This window comes from Lepisma saccharinum, chromosome 10 (genome assembly GCF_977018435.1).
Source record: "Lepisma saccharinum chromosome 10, izLepSacc3.1, whole genome shotgun sequence".
Taxonomy (NCBI): Eukaryota; Metazoa; Arthropoda; class Insecta; order Zygentoma; family Lepismatidae; genus Lepisma; species Lepisma saccharinum.
In genome coordinates this window covers 26,209,784-26,229,247 of record NC_139238.1, presented here as the reverse complement: position 1 = coordinate 26,229,247, position 19,464 = coordinate 26,209,784, and the positions used below count along the sequence as shown (strand labels likewise).

General features: G+C 37.9%; 1 protein-coding gene across 1 annotated transcript in view; it reads right to left on the bottom strand.

Moving 5' to 3' along the window:
- Positions 1-19,464, bottom strand: part of Ufsp2 (UFM1 specific peptidase 2) — an 89,547-nt gene that overhangs the window by 59,437 nt on the left and 10,646 nt on the right. The window contains exons 2-3 of the mRNA XM_083129669.1: positions 8,136-8,393; positions 773-1,216 (exon numbers count right to left, since the gene is read on the bottom strand). Of these exons, the coding sequence (XP_082985795.1) occupies positions 773-1,216; positions 8,136-8,393 (702 nt within the window). The remainder of the gene's footprint in view (positions 1-772; positions 1,217-8,135; positions 8,394-19,464) is intronic.

Sequence of the window (19,464 nt, the reverse complement as noted above, 5' to 3'; positions counted from 1 at the left end):
TCCCACTAAATGATACTAAATGATTCAAATTAGATACTAAATTAACCACCATCATAGGTGCCCAATTACTTTTTGGTAGATAGTGTACATTTTGCAAGTGATATTGTTATATTGGACATATATTGCCCCATCCCCTCTTACCTCCATAGCTACTTTTTTTATAACGCCATGGATGACGTGAGGATGACATAATATTGTTCTCTGGGAATACTTTATTTTCGATTTAATGTGACAATCGGTGGATTATTGAGATGCGTGTTATCACTTCGAAGTTAATAGTAATAGCAGCACCTGCCCCCCTTTGACGCCTAACATTACTCTAGGAGCCACTTTATTGAGACTTCAAAATTTAAGGTGAAATTTAGCTCTTTTTTTGTGCATCAGGTTTGGCAACACTGCTGAGGAGAGGAGTTGTGCACCGGATAAAATACATTGCATTATTTTTATTTGTTATCTCGGGAATATCAAACATCCAGTGACGTAGAAAAGTGCATGAACCTTGCACTTGCAACATGGGGAGATATTCATACTTGTTCGGCTTTTTGATGTAGTAGCAATGCCCATTCCAAAGATATTGAAAAAATTTACAACTGGTGAGAAATTGTCAGTCCCCTTAAATTACTCCCTAAAATTAAATGATTATCTGTTAAGGACAATATTGATAATTTTTTACTGTTTTTAGGCCATAAATGCATTTCTATTTGGCATTTTTAAACAATTTTTCAGGTCCTTAAATGCCTTGCCCTAGTGATAATGCAAAACACATACTTACAATTCTAGAACTGGCTTTTCTCTTCTTTGTTTGTGAAGACTTCTTTTCATGCTTCACAGGAGCAACTTCAAAACCATCTGCACTATCATTTTTCATAAAGTTCCACAGTTCTGTCACTGTACTATCGTCACCAATACCACTAAACGTATCATTACTCACAAGAAACACATCCGTGTTGGTAAAGTGGAAAGACGACATGGTCGACGAAACTTTCTTCCTCAAGTACAAGAAAGATTCTTGGATGGGTTCTACCTGAAGTTCTGAAACCAAGGTAAGTTTTGTCTTTAACCTTAAAGTAACAAAAGACTGCATCAATTCTGATGGTGACACGACTTCAAAAGGAATAGCAACCAACTTGTCGTTAACGTAGTAATATGTTTGAAACGTATGCTCATCTTGTAGCAGTCTTCTTAAAATAATTGGATTATCTGTCACATGAATCTCCTGAAAGCAAAAGAAAATAACATTACTAAGTATTATCAGTGTGTCTACAAAATTACAAATCCAAAATTCTTGACTTTTTCATGACTATTTCTTGACCTTTATTTACATTTTCTTGGTCTTTTCCCCCCTTTTAATAGTATTTATCTAATTGCCCCATACTTAGATATAGTTGGAAATTAAGAAAATAGATATTTTTAATCAATAAAAAACCCCTACCTCAAGGCTGGTTAAGATGAAAAGTGAAGCTGTACTTTCACAAGAGATTTAGACTTGCTTTTATTATTAATGCATGTAAAAATTAAGGCTTCAGACTTCATCCTGAATGGGGAATGGGCACATTACTTCATTTAATATTTTTAAAAACTCAACTCGTACAAGAATGAAAATCTTAAGAAACAAAGTGAACAAATCTTAACAACTCAATACAATTTTAGATTTCAAAATATTCAATTTTATCAAATCCCAGTTCAGGTATATAACAATGTAAATTCACTCCAGTTTAACAAAATAGCAAAAATTCTTGACCACAAGCATAATTTCTTTACCTACCCGTTAATTCCTTGACAGTCTAGACTGGTAGACATCCTGATTATCAATAAGCTAAACATACACTTAAAACACAGCATTTGCACAAAATAAGGTTACAGCATGGAAAAATTCAAGCCAAAAGGGTTAAGTAATTACCAAGGTCAATTGATTTAAATCGGATTACTATTTTGTTAAAAATTAAAGAAATAATTTTTAGAATAATGGGCATAAGGATTCTGAAGACATCAGAATCACTTTTGGTGAATGTACATCAATCTTGTAATCATTGAAAGGTGTTTATTACGAGCTAAGAAAGTAAAAGAAAAAAACAAAATATGAAATGGTGGGGTGAAGCTCATACGAAAGGCAAAGCAATATGTAAACTGAAAACACACATAAATTTCTCTTCATTTAAAATTCAGTAATTTTATAAGCAAAAGTAGCAAGCAATAGAATAGATACTGCTTCAAAGGAATTCTTATCTATAATTAGTGTTCTTGTAAATGAGCCTAGAAATTTGGAAGGCAATTTTTACTGATCAATCATGATTTGGAAATTGCAACGTTCTTTCCTACACATTGTGTTGCACCCACGTCACGGGAAGAAGGAAGGCTTAAGATGCCACGTAACTAATCAGTCAGATGGACATGACTGACAATTACAGAGAACTCTCGTTGCAGTTTTAACCATAATGCTAGTTTTTACTCCGGTTGCGGCATGAGACACCGTTACACTCAGGGTTTGGGTGTTACGTGCAGTCACTAAAGGCTACAGAAGCTTCAAGATGTTTTTGGCAGCTAGAGCTTGTACGATAGAAACTTTTTAAATGTTTGAAGACTTTACAGATTAAAACAAGAACAAAGCTTTCACAAGATATGGAGGGAAGATACACAAAACATTACTGTTATTGACAGTTTCCTGTATGAATGCCAAAAACGATTTAGAATTCTGAAAATAGTACAAACTCAGAACATTTAGGTCCTTGAACTACAGAACAGGGTTGTTAAAGGTTCAAGAACGCATAAATTTTTATCGGATCCCCTGCAGGACTAGAACCTTTTTTTCTCGCACAATTTAAATTCGGTACAAGTTACGTATTGTTTCATTGAAAAAAGATTTCTGGACCGTATTTAAATTGATCCAGAAAAAAAGGTTCCTGGACAGTATTGAAATTGATCCAGAAAAAAGTTCCTGGACCATATTTAAATTGATCCGGAAAAAAGGTTCCTGGACCGAATTGAATTATACTTTACAGATAAAAAGGTTATTCACGGTTGAGAACACATTTACGCTTGCAGATTCTCTCTGCTTGACTGGAATTGAATTTATTTAAAATTCCTGGACCTTTAAGAACTCTGCTACAGACTTCCGCTTACATCGTATCAGTTACCTGAATACAAAGTACATTACGGGCAACAAAATTCATAGATGTATGGATGGGTACCAAAATGCTTTAACAGATAACATCCTACAATATCGCAATTAATCTCCTTTTAATTTACGAGGCACATGTAAAAAAAAAAAAGAGCCTATATTTTTTTTTACTTGGGACTGGCAACACTGATGAAGCTGCACATGCACGGAAGCATGCTTTAGTATTCTGTGCCTGCAACAGAGGTATATTTCTCAGTGTGGAGGTGCATACGTGCAAGTGGCAGGAAGTTGAAATGGCTGCTGTAATATAAAATTCCACCAAATGTGAGGTGAGGTCGGTGATTAGATTTCTCAACACAAAAGGACTGAGTGCAGCTGACATTCATCGAGAATTGTGTGCCATTTACGGACCAACAGTAATGAGTGAAGGAAAGACAATGGTGCCGTGCTTTTTCAGGAAGGACATTCAAATGTTCATGATGACGAGCAGAGTGGCAGGCCTACTGTTCAGATAGATGACCTTGTGCAACGTGTTGATGAGAAAGTACGATCCAATCGCAGTTTTACCATTACTGATCTAGGCAAGAAGTTTCCTGAAGTGTCTGATAAAATATTGCACCGAATTCTAACGGATAATCTGGGTTATTGCAAACTGTGTGCGAGGTGGGTGCCAAAAATGTTGACAAACACAAAGATGAAAGAATGAAATCAGCACGTGGTTTTTTGGCCTGCTGGGAGAAGGATGGGGATGACTTGTTCTCTCACATAGCGACTGGAGATGAAACCTGGATATTGTATGTCACTTGTGAGTCGAAGCAGCAATCCATGGAATGGTGTCACTCCGGTTCACCGAAACTGAAGAATTTCAAGCAAACACCATCACATCGTAAAATCATGGCAACCGTGTTTTGGGACCAAAAATATGTAATCCTCGTGGAATTACTGGAACTGGGACGAACCATCACAGCAGATGTGTATTGCCAAACACTGTTTAATCTGAGACGTGCCATCCAAAACCGGCAAAGAGGAATGTTATGGTCTGGAATTCTGCTTATTCATGACAATGCCCGTCCACACACAACTGACTGTACTGTTGCGACAATTCAAAAATTCCGATGGGAACATTTTAATCACCCACCATACAGTCCCGATCTTGCCCCAAGTGAATACTTTCTGTTCCTTCACCTCAAAAAGTGGCATGCTTTGCAATGTTTCGATGATAGTGAAGTTCTCAAGACATCAGTTCTCGACCGGCTGAGCTCCCAGGTGGCAGATTTCTACGCAGAGGGTCTACATAAACTTGTTTCACGGTACCAAAATTCTTGGAGCGCCATGGTGACTATGTAGAAAAATAGGCAGGGTATGCACTTGTAGAGCATCAAAATAAAACTTTTCTGGCTTGATTTTATTCTCTGCAATAACAAATCGGTCCTTTTTTTTTTACATGCCCCTCGTATACATTTTATAATTGGCATTTAGGTTAAAGTTAAGTTCTAAAGAGAGAAATGGCTTCATTAATAATGGTCGTCTAACAGATTAAAGAAATAGGAAAGTTTATTGGTATTCATGGAAAAGTGTTGTTTTTTTTGCATGGGAGGGACAGGGTATCACGAAACGTTGGTACTGAAGAAACAAATTTCTCAGCGTCAATACGACGGAGCTTTATCAGCAATCATAGTTGTATCTCTCACCAAGTTAGACAGAGTGGGTTTTCTCTCGCTCAGAAGTTTAGTGTGTTCTCTCGCCTGTAGACGGAGACCAAGTGAACTGCTAGACCAAGATCTCACCTTTATAAATGCTTGGCAATACTAAGGTAAGCAGGTGGAAGAATCGAGAACTATAAAAGGTGTATCCAATCCTAAATAGTAACTGTATAAAAAATCAAATTTCAAATACACTTAGATTTTAGAAACCTATAAGTGTAGAGGTGGATCCTGTACAAGTTGTGATGAGTCGGGGTCATTACAAAATGTGGATTTTGTAATACCGATTTTATATACAGTGCTTTTCATGGTCGAGTCATCCGTGAAGCGGAGGCTAGTGTGTCGGACAGTGAGGGAACCTCTACCGGCAAACTGGATTCAAAATCCGCGTAACTGGAATAATATATATATAACAACTACTTACGTTTTGCGAGTATCTATGTTGCTCCTGCGACGTTTCAGGACGCAACTGCTCCCTTCCTCAGGCTCTTCACGTTTAGGTTATATATAATTCATAACCACGTCGACCTCTCCATAGGTACAGGATATAGGATTGGTAAAAGGTGTGTGGTTAAAAAACAATAGAAATATAAAACCCATTACAGGTGCACGTCATAGTACCATGCCGTTTCCCTGATTAGAAACTGCTCCTTGGAATGTTAAAACTTTAAAACTGTGAATAGCCAAGGCCCGCATGTGCTGCAATTGCAATACTCCAAAGTTTCCTCGTAGAGCGTGAGGTCGGGTGCCTCCCCTTTCTTTCTCCTCTATTTCCCCTCTGGTCCTCCCCCCACTCCTCCATTCCAGTTCACGTCAAGTCTAGCAAGAATTCCTCTTCCATTTGAGCTTGGCATGCTACTTCCGGGGTTACGTTAAATCCTATTTTTACGTATTCCTTCCCATCCCACTTCTTGAACATCTTCCCCCACATCTCATCGATATTCCCATCATCCCTGTTTAATTTATTCTCTCTTCCCTTACATATATACGACCCTTCATATACATTCCTTCTTATAGGTTTTTCCTCTTCCCTAAGCACATTCTGTCAAGGATATGTTCGGAGAGCCCCATCTTGGTAACCCCCTCCCTTATATCCTTGTCATGCTCTCCCCACCGAACATTCATGCTTCTTCCTGTTTGACCCACATATTCCTTGCCACATTGGCAAACTATTCCATACACACCCTTCATCCCTCCCTCATTTATTTCTTCCTCTTTTCTATCTTTCTTATACCCCGTGAAATGCTTTTCTAAAGTTTTTGGAGCTCGCATCCCACACCTTAGGCCATACCCTCTTACAAGTCTTTCGATTTTCTCCGATATTCCAGGAAAGTACGGAATGTCTATATATTTAAATTCCCCCTCTTCATCTCTAACTACTTCTTCTTTTCCTTTTCCGTCTTTCTTCTGTTTATTCCTTTCTAATTCTTTTCCATATGTGACCTCTAGCTATGCGATGAACTAAGCTCGTACAATTACATTGACAGTTACAATTCAAATGAGCATGTACCTTGTTACAAGAGGTGTTGCTAATGATGTCCTCCTGCTTCCACACATTTACGGCATTTTTATAGGAACTTTTCACTAATACGTATCAGTTCCTCTTCCGAAAATGCTTCAATTTCTTTACTTATATTTTCGCCACGCACTCATCATGAAAATCTATGTTTCTTCGTGAAAGGCACCAGAGAAATTTTTGAGGAGTATGTTCCAATCATGCTCCAACGTCATCTAGTTTCTCCTCAGTAAGCATGCACCATTTTTGATCAAGAACAAACCCTGTTTCCTTAAATTTGTTAACAATTTGTCGAACACGGTATTGTCTCTGTGTGGAACAGGAACATCTAGTAATTCTGCTGCAAAAAGCCTTCTAACTTCCCTACAAGAATTTGTAATGACGTGAGTGTCGTACAGAAAAGCACCAGTAATATGTAAACTAAAAAAAACAAAAACAATCTAAAACACTTTTTAACACCTTAATACTTCACAAAGATGTGCAAACTGGACACCAGATGTCTGGACACTGAACCACTGACGTGCCAGTGTCGAGGTCAGCATACAGCTGTGGGTCTAAATGCCAGCAGATGTGTTCTTACTGTCCGGCACGCTAGCCGTCCAAGGACGACTTGACCGTGAAAAGTCCAACCCTGTGGCTGAGTGGTTAGCACATCGCGCTGCGACGTCAAGGGTCCCGGGTTCGAATCCCGGTCGGGCTTGGTTGTTTGTGAATGTCCATTCATCAATTTCATCATTCATCCCCATCTTCGCAAATTAGCCAAGAGGCACAAAACGCGAAGTAAAATAAACTAAATCAATCAATCAATCGACCGTGAAAAGCACTGTACTAAGAAACTTTGTAGCATTAACAATTCGTAAAATTAATAAAAATGATAAAAATATTGTTGGTTTCACTTTTTAGTTGTGGAAAAAATATGTTTATTAGTAACTGACGGTCAATTATCTTCTAACCATTGCCGCAAATATAAAATCTTGTAATATTTCTTCAAGTCTTTATGGCAGATTTGATTTATTTTACTTCGCTTTTCTGCCACTTTTGGCTAATTGCGAAGATGAATGCGAGCGATGATATGGTGAAATTGATGAAGGGACCCTCACAAAGAACACCCATGCCCAGGCTGGGATTCGAACCTGGTACCTATGTTTTGTAGCACACTGTGCTAACCACTCCACCGTGAATGTCGACTCTAGTCTCTATGGAACCCGTGGGAGATGATGATGGCCTGTTTGGGGGTTTGTGGACCACAGGTAAGAACCACTGGTTTAAGCTAGGGTTGAGCTGATACCACTTTCAACCGATATCGATGTCGATACTCTCACAGATTCCCACTGATACCGATACTTGAAAATTGTAATACAAATTAAAAGTTCTTCAAAATATTCATTATGCATCAATTGACCAAATTTTCGCTTTAAAATAAACCAAAATTACATTAGAACATTAAATTATGTGTTATGTTATCAGGAAATTAATTTTTTGGTGCAGGTCAACTTCCAAGACTGCAACTCTATCGGTTAAGCCGTCGTGGTTCAGATGTTGCTGAAGAATCAATCCACTTTCTTCAACAAATTCTTCCATTATATGTTTCATAAGTTCTGCCCCATGCAATAAAGTTTACTTCAGTATTAATAAATGCATCACATTAGCTGTAAAATATCTGGTGATATGAACATATAATCAATATATTCTTTATATTTTTTTAAATCTGAAAAAAAAAGGAAAATGTGGTTTATTTTAATATGTAATAGTTAAGACATCTTTAATAAAATAATACTAAAAAGAAAGGTTGACTTACTGTTAATAATTCTAATGCACCTGCAATTGTTTCCTCATCATTTTCATCTTCTTCACATGAAAAAATTCCAACCATATCGGTTTCAGTTGGAAAATGCCACATGATATTCTTCATTTCAAAATCACATTCATTCTTCTCTTCATCTTCACCACTATCCAATAGTTCTCGTTCAAGCACAAAACCATGGACAGCAATGACATCTTCATAAATTATTCCACACAGTCTACCATAGCACTTGGACTTAACATTCTTCAGTCTCTGTAAAAATAAAAAAAACACATAAAAAAGTGATCTCATAATATTTCTTAAGTTTTATCTTTATTTAAAATGCAGTGGTAAAAAGAAATTTGAATGTTATGTGGGTTATTCCCACAAAAAGGTAACTTTTTCTAAAATCTAACTAAATTAATATGTTTCATAGTTATTTTTATAGATTTTCGTAGTGGATTGTTGCTGTTTAACAGTGGGTTCTATGGTTCTTTAAACTGCTACAGCTACAGATGAGTCTTTTGGTGTCTACTTCAACCCCCTAAGCATCTCTTAATCGTAATTAGTCACTTTTTAAAATAATTTTGTTAACTAGAAAAAAGGACTACCACATTATGTTAACTGTCTAAAAAGAACAAGTTTTAAATAATAGGACCTCAACTTCAATGATGAAGAGTCGTGTTGAACAGATTCTTTCGGAACATGAACCAGGTGAGTTCTGGAAAGGTTCTGGACGATATCCAGAGACAACCTGTTCATTTGTTGCTGGGAAAGCTTCAAGACTTAGGATGACAAGAAAGCAGGTCAACCCTAGAAAGCTAACATGTCCGGTGCAAAACGTTAAACCTAACCATTCGTCTGCTGGACTACCGATTTCATCAGAAACTCAGTCTAAATTTTGCAAAAACTATTTTACTTACTACAAAACTTAGTATTTACTTCCAAAATACATGAATAGCGTAGCATGAATGCAAAATTATATTTTTATAAGTCTTGTGTGCACTCGAAGCAACACTTCGACTGGTGTTCACCGGACATGGCTCTGGAGCAACGGCAGCAGAAGAATCTGATCATCCTCCTCTTACGTGAGGGTCAGAATGCACAAATTTTCCTTCATTGTTGTTGCTGAGCATCTGCATTAGCTTCTTGCATTTCCACATTCAGGATGATAACAAAATCTTACGAAGTTGTTGTGGAAGTCTTGATGTACGTAGACACTATCGTTTCACCCAATAGGCGATGCAAAATTAAAAACCATTAAAAACACACTGAAGGAACACTTGTAAAAAAAACACCAATACTTCCCTGTCAGTCTCTCCAATCCAAATGAAGGTAGATGGGACGGGGAGCGGAAGATTTTAGTGGAATGGGGTGAAACAAGATAATGGTCCCCTTTGTGTAGTCTGCCAGATGATGCGTTAGTTTTGTAGGGTTAATACTGTACTCGAAACATAAAATGCCCACTACTTAATACAGTGGACCCATTATAATTCAAACTCCAAGGGGACATGAAAAAAAATCGAATTACAAAAACATGCATTACTATACTGAACACAACTCCAACTGGCGACTGGGAAACAGCGAATCAGCGGTCACTTGAACTTTCCTCGACGGACATCGGGTATTTTCGAGTGACAAGGCACCGAACGTTGTTCACGGGATGAAACAAATGAGCATTCGGTACACCACATGTTGCCAAACGTACCGTAAGGCGAGAAAGAATCCTCCCAGACAATGGTATTGTCAGCCCCAGAAATCGGCGGGGGTTAATGGTACAACTGCACACGAGGTCCTGAAGGATCAAGTTTCCGGAACGAGCACCCACAGGTCGCAATGCAGGTGGACACACAGTCATATAAAGACAACTGGCAAAAACAGAAGTATGCTTCGCAACGTTGCTTCGGGAGAGTGATGTGACCCCTTCAGCTTTTAATTCGCAACTGAGTTTATTGACACCCATCGGACCACATACCCCCGAAAATGATTGGGGGCCAGAAAGGGCCAGAAATGGCCATCAAGGTCAATCGCTAGTTGGAGCTTGTCTTCAGAACATCAATAAAACAAAACTACTGCACTTCAGTATAAACAAAAAGTAATGAACATGTAGTGGACCATTTTTTGTGCATAGTCCTACAATGCACGAAAAAAACAACAATCCCTCTCACAATAGTAGTTAAGCTACAAATAAATGGAAAACACGTTTAAGTACACTCTACACACACACACACATGTAGCAACATTAGCTACCTGTTCTCATTTTTCGTCTTCACACCTCTTACGACTTCTACTTTTTCCTCTAAAGTTAAGCTAGAAATGTTAGTATATGAACCAGCCTTCGACCTTGTGAACAATGTACCCTGACTAATTACAAGTGACAAATGAGGGCAGATAAGACGACTTTCACAAATAACTGGCTACTGAGGGTTCAAGGACAAACACCTGCACACAAAAGGGGTGGGGAATCCCACATTATTGAGGAGAGGGTGGAAGTTGCAAACAGAAACTTTCTTTTCCCTATGGCTGTCTCTGGATAACTGCTTTTGAATTATCCAAACAAAACATTAGAAATTTCAAATTACATATGAATTTTTTAACAATTCTTGAATTTCATGGGGAATAAACCATATAATTTGAATTATCCAAGTTCGAATTAAAAAGAGGCCACTGTATTTAATATGCAACAATGCCTTTAATGTCGAGCCCTTCAATTTGGAACTTTCATCTTGTGTATGATGAAAATTTTAAGCACCTACAAAATGTCCAGGCTGTGACTCAAAGCTCAGTACTTCTATGATGACATCAAAAATCAACAATCTAACACATGGTGATTCAATGCAATTGATTGATTTGATGTTTTAAGTCGACCTTATGCACACTAAGGCTAACTGGGACTGGACCTACAGTTTACAGGGGATCCAAACCAGGTATCGAACTCGGGATCCCTTGATTACAAGGCGACGATGTAACCACTGTGCCAATAGTCAACGTGGATGGAGAAAATCAATTCTCACTTTCACTGAGTAGGCCTCCATTGTTAAAACACAACTTAAATTTGAAGTTTGTTTTGCATGTTTATTTTTGTTCAATTGAACATATCCCATTCGTTAAAATTTCAGAATAACTAACACACAATACTAGAGTTGTTTCTCTCTTTCAGAAAAATGTTATTCCTACACAGCAAGATAATTTGGGAAAACAAAAGTATCTATACTCTACAACTTCTTTTTTTTTTTTTTTTAAATATATTACATGGAAAACACATTGAAACATGAGCAGAATGGCATTTCATTCACATGGAAGGGGGACTTTCCATTTAGTGAAGTTGTACTTCTCATGGGAAAGAGGTAAATTCTTGTCTCCCAACCAACCTACATTTTATCCCTTCTGAACTAAATCTACCCATCGTTTCTGTTCTGCAGACAACAGTAATTGCTGCTTCAGTCCATGCCTCCTTCCAGAATTTCTTGTCAAAAGCAGTGGCATATTCTGAAAGTTTGACCTGGATTATTGCATCAATTCTTATTTTGGTTATTATTGAGTTGGTATTTTAAGTCCGCTTTATGCACAGTAAGGCTAATTGGGACTGGACCTACAGTTTAAAGTGGGATCCAAACCACTATGTCCCTCCACCAGGTATCGAACCTGGGACCCTCTGATTACAAGGCGATGAAGCTACCACTACACCATCGGGGAGGCCCAACAATTCTTATTTATTGTATATATTTATTATATATTAATTAGATATAATAGAAATAACTATAGCGTAAAATGTAAATAATTTTAAATGTGACCGTGAATGTCACCAATTAGCTTAGCGACTCCGAAAAATGTGGATTCGACACTAATCTAGGTCATTTGTGGCATTCTATTTTTCAGCCCCTCTTACCCATCATGCCGATAGATGATGAACTTGGAGTTAAACCGCATTGGGAATGTCACGAAAACTATGGATTTCATTCTGAATGTCAGACAGCCTGAATGTTAGACAACCCGAGAAACAATATCGTTTTGCAGATTGCATAGTCACGGATGTCTGTTTGTGTGGAATTTAATATCGGTGGTTCTCCATCATTTTTACATGTCCCCCTTCCTACCCCATCCCTAGGGGTGCCAGGGGTATCTTACCTCAAAATAATATTTAAATATTACAAGTTATATGTGTACCAAGTTTGGTTGAAATTGCTCCAGGCGTTCCAGAGTTATGCCGGAACAAACAAATACACACACCCACACATACATCAATTTTGATATATATTTGGTGTAGGAATTAATTTGTGCGCCTGGACAAGAGATGGCGTAATGAGCATATCGTCCCACAGTTCCGTGTATCCACACATGCGTTGAAAACTCCTGTCAGCGCGCATCGTTCGTAGTATAGGGCAGTTGATTGACGCGTCAACAACAGCATTTTGTAGTCAACTGAACATGGCGCAGTTCGTGCCAGAAAAAGTGTTTTTGCAGGGTGTTCTGCTTCATTACTTTAACATGCAGAAAAGTGCTACCGAAAGTCATCGTATTTTGGTGGAAGTGTATGGTGACCATGCGCTAGCTGAGCGAACGTATCAGAAGTGGTTTGCACGGTTTAGAAGTGGTGATTTCGGCCTGGAAGACCAAGAGCGACCTGGACAGCCAAAATAATTTGAAGACGAAGAATTGAGAGCATTGCTCGATCAGGATTCGTGTCAAACGCAGGAAGAACTTGCAGAAGCATTAGGCGTTGATCAAACAACAGTTTCCAAACGCCTCATAGCCATGGGAATGATTCAAAAGATGTCACAATGGGTTCCACATGAATTGAAAGACAGAGACGTTGAAAGATGAAAAACCATTTGCGAATTGCTGCTTCAAAGACAGAAAAGAAAGGGGTTTTTGCATCACATTGTTACTGGCGATGAGAAGTGGATCCATTACGAGAACCCGAAACGAAAAAAGGCCTGGGTGAAGCCAGGTGAACCAGGTCCATCACAACCGAAACGAGATATTCACTGTGCAAAGGTTATGCTGTGCATATGGTGGGATATGAAAGGTGTGGTGTACTATGAGCTGCTGCAACCGGGTGAAACTATTAATGGAGAACGTTATCGACGACAATTAATGCGTTTGAAGCAAGCTCTGGCCAGGAAACGACCAGAATGGGAGAACAGACATGATAAACTTATTTTTCAACATGATAACGCTCGCCCACATGTCGCAAAACAGGTCAAAACCTATTTGGAAAATGTCGGATGGGAAGTTTTACCCCACCCACCGTATTCACCAGATGTTGCTCCTTCGGACTACTACTTGTTCGATTGCATGGATAACGATTTGATTGGACAGCGATTCACTTCTTCAGAAGATATCGAAAAATGGGTCTCTGACTGGATTGCTTCAAAGGATGAGGACTTCTTTCGCCACGGAATCCGTAACTTGCCTGACAGATGGGCGAAAGTGGTGGCTCGCGATGGACAATATTTTTCTTAAGGTATTTATGTATTTTGTGTTTGAACTACAGCTTCAATGTGTGCGTAACAACCGCACGAATTAATTCCTAGACCAAATATATATATATATATATATATATATATATATATATAGAGAGAGAGAGAGAGAGAGAGAGAGATTAATTAGATATGATAGAAATAAAACACCAATGCAGGCATGCAAGTAAAACAAAAACACAAGTCCGACAAGTTGAATTTTCCAGCAATTTCTATAAGCATGAAAAAGTTGGTTTTCCAGCTGTAAACCAGGTAACATGGGAGAATGCTTCAATGGTCAATAGAAACTGGGGATGGCTAGATGTCTCACAGATTATTATTATTAAATGAGATGAGATATATCTTTTCCACAAAGATAACATGCATCCAAAAGTCTTTCAACCTGCAAACCCACCGCAGTTCATAAGTACCAGGGACCAATCAGAACTTTGTACTACATTTGGCAAACTCTTGAGCCCTGCGCTACCAAGAGAACAGATCATCAGTGAGTTCTTGGCAGTCAGTTGGAAGAGAGATAGTGTAAGGGGTGTCTCACAAAACTATACATTATTGAGTTATATGGCAGTTAGCCTAAGTAGTGAGAGGGTGTCAGTACCAAGTGTCGGAACAGTGCCACGTTTCTCGTGGTCTGTTGTGAAGATGACAAGAGAGAAATGTGCCGCTACGAACAAAACCCACCTGCTCCAACAGGCACATGCCAGTATTGGTCAAGTGAGCAAGTACATGTAGCATGCCAGAAAAAAAAAGGGTACATATTGAAGTAATAACGGTAAAAGTTCGGTATATCGGAAACACATAAAAATTGGATATTTTGTACTTACGAATTGTGTATTGGATCATTACATGCCAAATGAACCAATTTTAAAATAATTCGTTGCATGACCATTTTAGAAAAATTTCATTTTTAGTACATACCTTTGTACATGTTTCTAGATATCAAAACCAATGTTCAAAAAAAATATTGTCTTTAGTTCTACTGGGACAGCCATTTTTCCAACATGGCGCATGGCTTTCGTTGCTTATTTAGCACTTTTCAGAAACCTAAATATCTCAAAAACCATTAGAGCTAGAGACTTGAAACAAAATTCATTTTGTAGCTAATGAAGTATACTTTCTATGATATTCAAGTATGTTTTGCTTAAAATTGCATCGTAAGCACGAAAATTATGGTGAAAATTGTGGTAACGATAGTTAAAAAAATTGGATTTTTAAACCTGATTTTTTCAATGAAGGGGTTTAGTCTAAGGCTTGATTTTTTTTTTCATGTGTAGACATGCCTGCAGGGTGTCTGTAAATAAAATATCAGTGCTTAGAAATTCAACCCTTTTTTACAGCATGAGCTCAAACATGGCCGTTCATTGAATTTTGACAGTTTTCGGGGTTAAATATTTCGGATGGGTCCTCTTAATAAATTCTGAAATTTGGCACAAACGAAGCCCTGCATGAACGTAACTCACAGTAAAAATCTCAACTTTTAGATTCAAATCGTTTTGGTCAATATGAGGTAACGTATGTCACCTAATTTCTGACATTGCAAAGTAAGGTTAAACTACATCCCATACTTAGAATAATGAAGTCTTTTCTTTCTCTTCTTTAAATTTGGGTTAAATAAAGCCTCAGAAAATATAGTAACATAAGGTTTTAATACTTGACTTACCAGAAATTGAAATTACAAGGTATGACAATTGAAAATCTGCGAAATCTCATTGCAAAAGGTTTGATTTATTAGGTACCAATGACCAGCTGGTACCTAAAAAAAAATGAGCTTCCCCCCCACATTTTTTAAATGTAGCAGTACCTGCAGCTTAAGATAGGCAGTGGCATGCCCAGGAATTTCGAAAGGGAGGGGATGGGGGTTACATATACTTTTTAAGAATAAAGCCCTGTTTTTGCCACATTATCCTGCCTTTGACGTAATTGTTTATGGAATACTAGGCTAAAGGTATTGGATTATGACCCCCAACCAACCCTTCCTTGGGCACTCCACTGAAAGTAGGCTATTTATTTTGGAGGGTCAAAGCTAGTAGAATAAATATATATATATATATATATATATATATATATATATATATATATATATATATATATATATATATATTCCTCAAGAAAAGATTCGTTGAAGTAGATGTGAGTCATGCATAGCAGAAGATTCAGAGACATGTTTTGATAGGATGTGAGGCAAGCCTGAAATCGATCTGTGCATGGACAATCTCTGCTGTCATTCTTCCTTTGCCTAATGTGCCGAGAGTAGTGACTTGTGAATGATCGTTACCTGTGACTGGAAATGGGAGTGTTCTGTAGAATTTTTAACTGGAGAGGACTGTCACAAATACACTTTTGGTAAGGTTCCCAAAGACCTAATTAATCTTAACGAACTCACTGAAAATGATAAAACACTTCTTAGGTCAAGACTACAGGTGGATGGCTTAGAGACAATATGCAAATACCATTGAAAATAGATTTTTATATGGTAAAGCAGTAGCGTACGAGGATTTTATCGGGGGGGTTTAAGTTCTAAAACTTTCTCCAGATTCACACTACCATTGTTTTATTATACCTTAATTAAATAATAATACTCATAATTAATTAATAATATTTATAATTAATTAATTACCTGAATTACGACTAATAATACTACTAATACCACTACGACTATTAAGTAGTAGAGATTATATAGTATTTATGAAAGCAATAGAATGAAATTACTTTCTAGTCATTTGATTTTTATCAAATTCTGGGAGCATTTTTTTGTTTCTTTGTTACGAAATAATTGTCTGGTCAACGAGGTGAGACATTTAAGTGTGAAGAAAATCCACAAACAACAAGAAAATATATTAAAATAAATTGAAATAATAAAAGTGTGGAACTCATCCAAGGAGCTGCGGTGGTCTGGTCGGTAGAGCATCTGACAACCACGTGGGAGATACGGGTTCGATTCTCGGAATTGGTTGGAATTTTTCCGGCTTCTTCCCCCATAAATGTCCCCGATAATTATATTTTTGGATTGTCTCGCTGTTTTTACCAACAAAACATTTTGCAATAGTTAAGCTTATTTTCTTTTGAATAATTGTCTAGTCAACAAGGTGAGACATTTTAAAGAGAGACATTCAAACGTGCTGCGGTAAACAATGGGAAGGTGGACTGGTGACTGTATTCTTGTCTGCCTAGCCTTTGTCTATACATTAGCCACTTACAATGAACCAAGAACTTTCTTTAGTTAATTCTCATTGTTCACACAAAAAAATAATGTTCATTGAACACTGGCATACGTAGAGGGGTGGCTGATGGGGTTACAGCCCCTACCAAAATTTTGAGAAAATCTGAATTTTTAAATAAAAATCCGTTAAGAACTTTAAAAAATCAAAATGTGTAAATACGAAACCTCTTTTAAAGTGGCCGCGGTGGCTCAGTCGGTAACGCGTCTGACTACCATGCTCAAGGTCCCGGGTTCGATCCCCGGCCGGTTCAAATCCGGGAACTTTTCTAACGGTGGAAGCGGCCCCGGCGCCTACCCAGCGTCGAATAACATGGGTACCTGGGGGAAACCCTGGGGGGTAAAGGCGGTCAGGGGCGTGATGCTGATCACATCACCCCTACTCACGACCGGATCAAGAAAGTGTGGGGCGTTACCCCCACACCCCCTATATGCCTTTATGGCATGGTGCTATGCACAGGGGAACACTTTACCTTTACCTTTTAAAGTGAGTCCCGATTACCATTTTTGTCTTTGAATACAATTTTAATAGACTGAAAAGCTCTAAAAATACGAAATATTTTATTATGCATCCTGCCCTTTAAAACAAAGTCATGTACTATCCACATTTACCATTCCAGCAACTCCCAAAAAAAAAAAAATACTGCGTACGCCAGTGTATTGAACATTGTTGCAACTGAGATACAAAACAACTATTTTTCTCTTTTAAATCATGGTTACCCTTATATTTTATTTTCAAGGCATTCACTTTGAAAGACGTGTGTGTTTGGAATGCAGTGCTTTTCTCCGTGCTGCATGGAAATAATAATTCAAATTATTATTATTATTATTATTATTATTAGTAGTAGTAGTAGTAGTAGTAGTAGTAGTAGTAGTAGTAGTAGTAGTTATAGCAGTAGTAATAGTAATAGTATTGTCCCAGATCTTTGACTGTGATAAATTGGTCATTTTGAATGTTTTCCACATCATTTTTCATAATATTTCACAAGGTCAAGGGGGGGGGGGTTAAACCCCATAACCCCCCCTTGCATACGCCACTGTGGTAAAGTATGTTGTGTCTACCACTTAAAGATAAAGTCAAGTAAGGGAATTTTTAAAATCAATTTGCATCATATAGTAAGGCAAAAAAGTGTCAGGTAAGCCTTATACCAGTTAAATCAATATGCCTGACATGTTGGAGTACAATTTTCATATCTGGAGAAAGTGACTCACTTAAGAGCCCGTATCAGCGTCACTCGAAAAAAGCACCAGACAGATGTCAAATGTTCTTCCTAGTCTTACCAATATTGATTCCATTTCCCCCTTCGAACGCAAATCCATTGCATGGTAGACCGTTTGAGACTTTACTGGTGGGAGGGTTGCTCTGTCGAAAGAAATAGAAGACAAGGTTCCCTGTCCGCTACTCACCCCACCCCCCACCCTGCCTGGAAGGTCAGGCTCTGACCATAACAGACCTTTCTTTTGAGCCCGCACGTTTATAACTCTGAGCCGAGAGGGTTTTTGTGACAGGACAACACTTTTTCCGAGTGTCTGAAAGAAGAAAAACACACATTGACGAACATCGCAATACAATTTACATGTAATAGAGCCAAGGACTATTTAGGGGAGGTGGGGTGTCCAGGTAGTCCGAATCTTCCACGAGAGACTTACGAAGTACTAAAATTAAATTATGTGAATATGCTTGTTTTGTTTAGCATCTGTCGTATAATCGAGAGAGGTGTATTTCCGTCAAACTTATTGTAAGGGAAGGATTACATTGGGGTGATACAACTTTGGATGACTGTATCAAAGAAGATTTATACACACCACTACCTAAGTAATATGCTTAAATATTAAATTAAGAGCTTTACTTTTCGTCAAATGGATCTAACATCCTTTTTCGTTATTCAATAAATATTCAATTCCTTATCTGTTTCACAATCACCTTGCCAGGTCAGTTGTTTTTTATACAAATTGAAGCGATCTTAACTATTCATGAGCTAGATAATGAATACGTGCTGTTATATTCCTATTCTTATGCCGGGCCTCCCCGATGGCGCAGTGGTAGCGTCGTTGCCTTGTAATCAAGGGGTCCCGGGTTCGATACCCAGTGGAGGCACAAGTGGTTCGGATCCCACTTTAAACTGTAGGTCCAGTCCCGATTAGCCTTACTGTGCATAAAGTGGACTTAAAACACCAACTCAACTCAACTCAACTATGCCATCTTTCCCATTCATGTGATAACAATACTAATTAATATTTTAATATTATTAATTTAATATTACTGTTATTTTAACTTGTTTTTATTATTAGAAGAAGGTACCAACATCATAGGCGTGCGCAGACCCTCTGATAAGGGGGGGGGGCAAAAACCTTGAAAATTAAGTCAGATCGGCAAAGAAAAACCTCATTTTATCTCACTGTTTTAGTTTTTTGCATTGATGTGATATATGTGTGTGTGTTCGCGCGTGTGAGTGTGTATATTATATATATATACCTAGGTATTAACATATTATTTAAATACATTACGTAATCTATTCATCCGCCCCTTAACAAACCAACAGCAAAAATTATATAGATTGTCTCTGAAATGTGAGCGCTCGTTTTCCTCCAAACCAAACTGTTATAGCAGCAACAGTCTGAATTACTTATTCGTTCTTACTTTCTT